The following is an 8,523-nucleotide window of genomic DNA, read 5'->3' on the forward strand; positions in this document are numbered from 1 at the left end:
ATACCCCCTTATTTTGAACTCTTCTATACCATCTTGATTTTCTCTTTTATAAATAGCTTTTAATTGAATTTATATGGTTTTTACAATCTGACCTTTCAGTTTTTAATGTATAAATTTGAGTGATTAGTTACATTACTGACATTAACTAGGGTACATTAACTTCGTTAATGTAATGTAATGAATTAGCTAATGTTAATTAATTGTGAACATTTACAATTGAATATGAAATGACCTTATTCCCTTTCATTTGTTATTTCAGGCTTCCTATTTACTGTAATTTTTTCTTTTTTCCCGTAGCCCCTCCTAGGCTGATCAAATTTTCATTTTTCCATCCTGTTGCTCCTATAACATTATGGGAGTGAATTCCCTAATTTCTATTCCTTAAGTGCTTAATTGTCTTTTTATTTGGAATTAATTTTAGATTTACAGAAGAGTTGCAGAGAGGGCATGGTGAGTTCTCATAAACACCTGACTCAGCTTCCCCAAATATTAACATCTTACAACCACAGTATGTTTATAAAAACCAAGAAATTGTGGGGGTTTTTTAACCACAAGAAAGAAACCCCTAAGAAATTAATATTAGCATAATACCATGAGCTAAACTACAGACTTTATTTGAATTCCACCAATTTTTCCACTAATAGCCTTTTTCTGCCCCGGGATCCCATCTGGATAACAGGCTGCACTTAGTCCTCATGTCCCCTCGTTTCTTCTAATATGCAATAGTTTCTCAGTTTTTTCTGGCTTTGGGGGAGTGCTGGTCAGGCATTTTGTAGAATGTCCCACTACTTGGATTTGTCTGGCATTTTCTCATAATTAGACTGGGACTCTAGATTTTGGGTAGAACACCATGGACACAAGTGCCCCCTTCTTATGTTGCGTATATCAATGGGAGATTGCCAGAGACGTTCACCTTGGTCGCTGGGTTAAGATGGTGTCTGCGAAGTTTCTCCATTGTCAAGTCACTTGTTTTTCCTTTCCACACTCTTGTTTTCAGTAGGGAGTCACTAAGTCCAGCCACACTCAATGGAAGAGGACTAAAGTACCACCTCTTGAAGGGAGGAATATCAAACAACTGTGGATGTGTGTTAAAAACCATCACCATAATTAATAAATATGTCGGGGAAGATGGTTTGAGTCTTTGCAAATCCTCCCATTTCTTCGTAAAGTTATGCCCTTTGTTACTGCCCTTCATTCGTGGAGCTTGCGCGCAACAACTATTATGATGACATTCCATTGGTGATTTTCTATTTCCTTCTATCTATATTTATGATTTGGAAATCTTATGTAAGGAAGATATGTTCCTTCTCCCTCATTTACTTATTTAGTCAATTGTTTATTTAAATCAGTAAGGACTTTCAGATATTCATTTTATTCTTTGGGTTACAATCCAATACTAACATTTGTTTTGTTACTCAAATTACTCTACTTTGGCCACTGAAATCTCAGAAATACTTAATTTTTAGTAAGTATACATAGCCATTTTCAATTAAGATATAATCTAAATCTACAGCCTCTGTCCAAACAAGGCAGCATCCTTAACACGTCTCCCTGCACCCCATGCACGTCTCATGCTATGACTATCTGGAATTTTAGTTCCAATCATTATTCAATATTAACTTAACATTTATACTTAATTCTTTCTCTGATTTTTATGGTTTCTTGTTTCTCATATTTGCTTCTTTCTTGGATTCACTTTATTGAACTGCAGTACAGGCTCAAAAAATTCTTTTAAAGCCTATCTGATAGCATCAGAGTCCTAGCATGTCTGAAAACATCTTCACTGTGCTCTTACAATTCAGTGCAAGTTTCACCCAGCAAACACTTCTAAGCTCAAAATCACTTTCCTTCTGGAATCCAAAGTTGCTAATGAAAAGAATAAGCTGCTTTGTTCTTCTTTAGATGTTCTTCTCTTTTTCCTCTGGGTTCTGATAGTTTCTAGATTGTGTTTAAGCATATACTTTATTCATCCTACTTGGACACAGTGGATCTTTAACTGTGAAATTTTTATTTTATTATTTCTTTATTTCCTCCTTTCTGTTGTCTTTGTCTCTCCTTGTAAATCTTCTGTGTGATGCTGGCTGTCTTAAAGTGATCCTACATGCCTCGAATTCTCTCTCAGAAATTTTCTCATTTTCCAGATCACTTGCTTAGTCTTCAGTTCTTCTAAGGTTTTTTCTTTTCAATTTCAATCCATTTAATATGAATTGCTAATTTCTAAGATATTTTAGTAATTTTTCATAACCTAATATTTTTTAGGATGTAATATTCTCTCTACAGATACAAATTCAAATTTTAATAAGTTTTTTTTTTTTTCTATTCCTTTATGTCCTAGTCCATTGGAGCTGCTATGACAAAAGACCATAAACTGGGTAGCTTATAAACAACAGAAATTTATTTCTCAGCTCGGAGGTTGGGAAGTCCAAGACCACAGTACTGGCAGATTAAGTGTCTCGTGATGGCACAATTTCTGGCTTATAGATGGCAATTTCTCTGTGTCCTCACATGGTAGAGAAGCAAGGGTTCTTGGGACTCTTTTATAAGGCATGGATCCCATTCATGAGGGCTCCTCCCTTATGACCTCCCAAAGATCCTACCTAATGCCATCACCTTAGCAGTTAAAATTTCAACATAGAAATTTTGTAGATGGCACAAATGTTCAGACTATAGCACCTTAAAAATCTGTCTTTTTAATTGTCCTATCTGTGCATTTGTCTAGTTCTGCTAATGTCTGGCAAGCCTTGGTTTCCAAACATAAATATGAATCAAGAGCTAAGTGGATATGAACAGGCAGTTTCTCTTGCATTTGGGGTAGTGTTTCCCCAGTGAGGGCCTCCTTTAATGAGACAACTGACTATGGGTTTGGTGTGAGTGAGCAGAGTGAGCGAATGCAAACGCTGGAGAACGGAGAGGTTGGCGCCAGCTAATTGTCAAATCAAGGTAGGCTTTACTCTGAAGACCAAGCTTGTTAGTTTATTTCCCACCTGGGAAGAACTACCTTTCCTTTCCTTTTTCAATTACAGAAGTCTGGAAATTACCCACAAGAGTCCTCATCCCACATACAGTTCATTTTCTTTAGAGAATAGTTCCTGTGCTTTATTCTTAAGTTGAAATCATCATTGCCCTTGTGGTAGCAGGACTGAGCTGGGAGAGTCCACGGGGTAAATCAAGGGGGCCCACCTGGCCCTGGGTGTTCTGCATCCAGCTAATTCAAACCAGGTAAGCACCCTTTGGGCTACTTTCTTCTTTGTTTGTCAACACTGAGCCTGGACTATCACTAAAATTGTTTTATCACTGCATTTCTTCTCTTTATGTCTTGTAAGCTGTGGTTTTTCTACTTTTGTTTTAGTTGCAATTGGACCCCATCTGCTTTCTAAATGTCACGTTTTTCTGTGGGGTTTTTTTTTTTTTAATTATTTAGAGAGGAACTGCTTTGTTCAAACCAAGATCCCATACTATGCATTGTATTTGTTATATCGCCTTGATCTTTTAATTTGAAATATCTGTCGTATTTTTCCACGATATTTACTTGAAGGAATCATCACATTTTGAAAACATCCCCTGCTGTGGAGTTTGGGGTAGAGAGGGAGGTTGACCTGTGTGCTCAATTCACCATCATGAGCCAATCTCCTTCACCTGTGCTATCCTACGCGAAACAGAATACAAATGTAAACTCCTTAGCATGGTGTTTCATAGCCTGCTACCAACCTACTTTACCAACCTTATTTCCTTCTACCTCCCGCAATACTCTATATTCCAAGAAGACAGCTTAACACTTTTAAATAAGCTTTGAAATATGGAATTTCTACAGTAGAGAGTGTTGGGGCCCTACTAGTTGTTTGCTTTTCATTTTATAAACACTCCTCATTTCCAGCAGCACTTTAGGAGCAGTATGGGAGACTAAGCCTCTGTGATGCCTGTAAGTGCAGATGGTTTTCGAATCTCCACTGTAGCACATGATTTCTTCTATACAACGCAAAGCCAAACAATGAAACAATCATTAACAAGCGATCATAACAGGAGCAATTATAGTTTTGTTTTTTAATTAACCTGATTAATTGAAGTGAATATGAATGCCCAAAAATAACCCATCTAGTACAATTAGGGTGGATGACCATGTAATTGATCTTCCAAACTGAGGCGCTGAGAATGAAAGGAGGTGCTACTAATAAGCACACTACAATAACACATATAAACCAGGGTGTCCTGGGATCTAGTTTGTAAAACTTCCTATTAGTAAGGTTTATTTTTTCTTTTAAAATATCCTGCCACTTTATGTATCTGCATAAGTAGGTTTGACATTTATTCTCTCCATAGATATTTATCGAGCCCTTACTATAGGGCAGACACAGGGCTGGGTCTAGGAACACAAGGTGAACAGACCAGGTCCTTACCCTCATGGGGCTTACATTCTAAGAGCCCTTTCCTCCGCTGATAAGAAAGCATGGCATTTGATCCTTGGAATGCAGGAAGACCAGAGTATGACCAGTTCTACTCAAGGCTGTTACTAATCCTTTTTCAACAGCTTGATGCAGTGGGAAGGGAGCAAAGCCATTTGAGACAGACCAGAATCTGTCCCTTAGTTCAACTATTTACCAGTGGCTTTGCATAAGACACTTAAGTGATCCTCATCTGGAGGATCAAAATACTTACATTGCAAGATTGTCATGAGAAGTGTTTGTATAGTGCCCTGCAGGTGGTAGTTATTGCCATGCTTTCTCAAGTAATACTGAACCTGAGCATAAAGAACACAGAAAGCATCAAATCAACCTAGCAGGGGAGGGGTCGGGGAGAGGGAAAAATGTGTCCATGCTGGGCACTGAAGACAACTCTCAATCTAATTGATCTCTGCACTGTTTGAATCACATTGCTCAGGAAACAGGGCCTGCTGCAGAGCATAAGTTTTAGAATAACAGCAATCAGCTAACTAGCTTGAGCCTTTCCCTAGCTAGCACATGGCATTCCTTCTGCACTATTACCCTCAGAGGCTCAGTTCCCAATGTCCCCAGAATCTCTCAGCCTTTTGGAGGAAAAAAAAAAAAAAAGTCAAGAAAGAGTTATGAAGGGAACTCCTGGGAAGTAGGGAGAAATCTGAGCGTAGGTAGGAACACAATCTGGAAAGGGATAAGGAGAAACAAGCACCACTAACCCACCACTCTGTGTAGGAGTCTGAAGTTTTTGCAGTGTCTTGCATCATGGCACAGAGGGGGTATGACATAAAGAAGCTCTGGAAACAACTGATTTGCTCTCTTGCCAAATGCTTCTTTCCCTGCCTTACAAAATCAGTGCCGTAGCACACTTGGAATGTTAATAGACAAATCAGAACACTGTTCAAGTCCACTATCCCAATTCTAGTTAACTCAAATTAACAGAATACTTTATAATCAACATAAATCTGAATATTTATTTAGTTAAAAATATCTTGTTGACAATGTAATATGAACACAGGCAATGAAAAAGATCTATTGATGGGAAAAAGGAGTGTTTCTAGTATATTCTGCTTGGAAAACTGCCTGTTAGTACATCTAAGATTTTCACCTTTGAGCACTATAATTTGAAGCAATGCTAGACTTCGTTTGATGAAATATCTTTTTCTGTTTGAATTGCTTACTATACCTTTTTAAACAAAAGTAACAGGTATTCATTGGGAAATACTGAATTCAAAAAAGAAACGTATCTGTAATTCCACCACTCAAGGGTAAACCCTATTAACACCTTGGTACATATCCTTTAAGTGTGGGCAGTTTTAATAACACGACATCATTGTCCCCAACACACTTTATCCACGCTGTTTCATTTCTGTGATCACAGTAACATGCAGGGCCCTCCAGTCTCTACAATTTTTAAAACACTGGATTTCCATTTGCAATCTGTGGCAGGCTAAACCCTTAATTAGTAACAGCAGGTGCTGAAGTGCTTAAAGCAAATCACTCCTACATTTTAGTGAGTTGTTATTTATGTCACTCTTATCACCAGGAGCAGCGTAGCCCACAATCAGCAGCAGCTGCAGGGCTGAGGCTCTCAGGAGGCAATTGTGGGCCTTCAGTTTCCCCAGGAGTCAAGGGACTTAAACAGCTCTATCTCGAGAAACTGGGCAACTTGCTCTTCTCACAAAGGCACACAAAGAAGTCAGTTGGGGCTCCACACTCTCTTAAGGGGAGGAAACCACAATTATTTATGTTCTACTAGATAATCAGATATTTCATTCAGAATTCGTTTTGTGCAGCTTTGCCTAATCCCACATCATAAAATACTATTTTTCCTTAGAGTTTAAATAGGTTCCTCCATCTTGAAAAATTAAGAAAACCTGTTAAACGAGTCTACTTCAAAGTGATCATAATTCCATTCCAAAAAGCTTGCTCTTAGGGGAGAAATTAAGTTTGCAGAGCATTCTAAGAGGTAAAAAGACTAAACTCAGCACAAAAGGTTGCCCTCTCCTATTTATCGAGATGTGGAAAATACTAAGATGAAAGCCCCCTGCCGCAGCTGGCCTTGCTTTCTGGAATGGGGAGGTTTCACCTATGCTTCCCTCCCAGTGGGGTAATCATCACCTTTCACTTTTATCGAAAACAGTTACAAAAGTGATTTTGTGCTTTGCTAAAGGGGCTGAAAAATAAAGTGCTTTCAAGACAGGTCAGTGGGCTCTTTGATTTCCATGGAGGTGGCGGATGGTGCAGAGCAGGTCCCCTTGCCATCACGGCTTTGGTCCCACACAAAGCTGCCTGTTTGGGTGGAAGCTCCACGAAGGACGCTTTGGGACGCCACGCCAGTGTGCAAACTGAAAATAAGCATGCCTATCTGTGCAGAGGGCAATGCAGGAAGACGGCGCGCCTAAAGAAACTTTTATATTAAAAATAAAAATCATTCACATTTTTGACCAGCCACCAGCCCCAGCGTGCCTATTAAATTGTGTTCTAGGTAGCCAATACTACAAGTGGCCTTCTGCTCGAAAAATAAATTGGGCAAACGTCAAGGACTAAGATGTTTATAAGTTGGAGAATTCACATTTATTAATTGATGTGATATAAACCGAAATTTTTGGATTCCAGATAAGTTTCACTCTGAACATTTCATTTAAATTTCATTTTCACTTGGTTTTCTGTATAACACGATTCAGTCTTATTTCTTCCATGGCCTCCTCTCCTGATATAAATCAGCCCCTTCCCCCCCGCCCCCCAGACTTCAGGCCCTAAAAGCCGGGTGGCACTCGGGGCCACCCTCGGAAGCCGAGACCGCGCTTCCCCCGCTCGGAGCGCACGGGGAGGGCGAACACATGCCCTGGAAGGGGCCCTTCCTGCTACCCGCTCCTTGCGGTACCCCCAGAATGAGAGCTCCCCGGGCTGCGCTTTGAGGGCCGAGGGGGCCACCAGCCCGGGGCCTGCTCGCGAGGTTATAAACACAGCTGCCTCCCCTTCCTCCGCCTCTTACCTGGCCCGAGATCCGGCCGTGCTCCTGGCAGATAATTGAAGCAGCCATGGCCGCCGCCCACGTGCTGGGTCCTGGGGCAGCCTCCCAGCAGGAGGAGCTCCACAGCCGCTGCGTGCCGCAGCAGTAATGGCTCCTGGCTGCAGCTGAGGGCGAGCACGCCTCGGGCGCCCTTAAAGTGGCCCTGCCACAGGGTCTGGCGCCTAGGGGAGCGGCAGGCCGCTCTAAGGGGTTCCCGCGGAACCCGGGCCGGTGCCTGCTGGCGGGGACTGCTCAAGTTGTTCTGGGGACCTTAGGAGACCGCGTCATTTGCAGCCTGAGCACCCCAAGTTCCCTTCCCAGGGCAGCTCTCACGACACCAAGCCCCACGTAGTCACTCCCATGGCGCCGCCTGGGGATGAGGAGGCAAGGCGTCACCTCAGGATGGACTAACAATTTTGTGAAGTCTTTTCTTATGGCCAGTCTTTCCAGTTTAAATGTTAGGAATTAGTAAACACTTGGGTTTGTTTTGCTATTTTCTAAACAAACATATGTGGAGGATAGGGGAGGCGAATACTTTCACAGTGCTTTCTTTTCACGCCACTAAGAAATTTAAAACGTTAAGCCGGGCATGGTGGCTCACGCCAATAATCCTAGCACTTTGGGAGGCCGAGGTGGGCGGATCACCTGAGCTCAAGAGTTCAAGACCAGCCTGGCCAACATGGCAAAATTCTGTCTCCATTAAAAAAACAAAAATTAGCCTGCGCCTGTAAGCTCAGGTACTTGGGAGGCTGAGGCAGGAGAATCGCTTGAACCCGGAAGGCGAAGGTTGCAGTGCGCCGAGGTCGCGCCGCTGCACTCCAGCCTGGGCAACACAGTGAGATTCCGTCTCTAAATAAATAAAACTTCATTTTTGTGCTGTGGTTTAACAAATACTGTCCCTGTTTTCTCAACGGAGACTGAAGCAATAACATTTTCTCGTGGCTGCTGCTGCTATGTAAACCCCTCTACTCAAGCTTCACTGGACATTTTACTGAAACCTATTGAGCTCCAGGATCCGTGGAGGATCCTTCCTCGGGTCTGTCTTGACTAACGTACTATGATTTTCCCATTGCTGTA

The 8,523-nt window shown here is 41.6% G+C and overlaps 1 protein-coding gene across 2 annotated transcripts in view; it reads right to left on the minus strand.

Annotated features, from left to right (window-relative positions):
• The window catches only part of LOC108310815 (spermatogenesis- and oogenesis-specific basic helix-loop-helix-containing protein 2), a 43,533-nt gene extending 36,001 nt beyond the window's left edge, over positions 1–7,532 (minus strand). The window contains exon 1 of one of the 2 annotated variants that reach the window (XM_037741825.1): positions 7,429–7,500. In XM_037741825.1, the coding sequence (XP_037597753.1) occupies positions 7,429–7,476 (48 nt within the window). In that variant the 5' untranslated portion in view covers positions 7,477–7,500. Of the gene's footprint in view, positions 1–7,428 lie in introns of both variants that reach the window. The other variant, XM_017537970.2, reaches the window with a different exon arrangement.
• Between the last annotated feature and the right edge of the window lie 991 nt (positions 7,533–8,523).

This window comes from Cebus imitator, unplaced genomic scaffold, assembly GCF_001604975.1.
Source record: "Cebus imitator isolate Cc_AM_T3 unplaced genomic scaffold, Cebus_imitator-1.0 Scaffold108, whole genome shotgun sequence".
Taxonomy (NCBI): Eukaryota; Metazoa; Chordata; class Mammalia; order Primates; family Cebidae; genus Cebus; species Cebus imitator.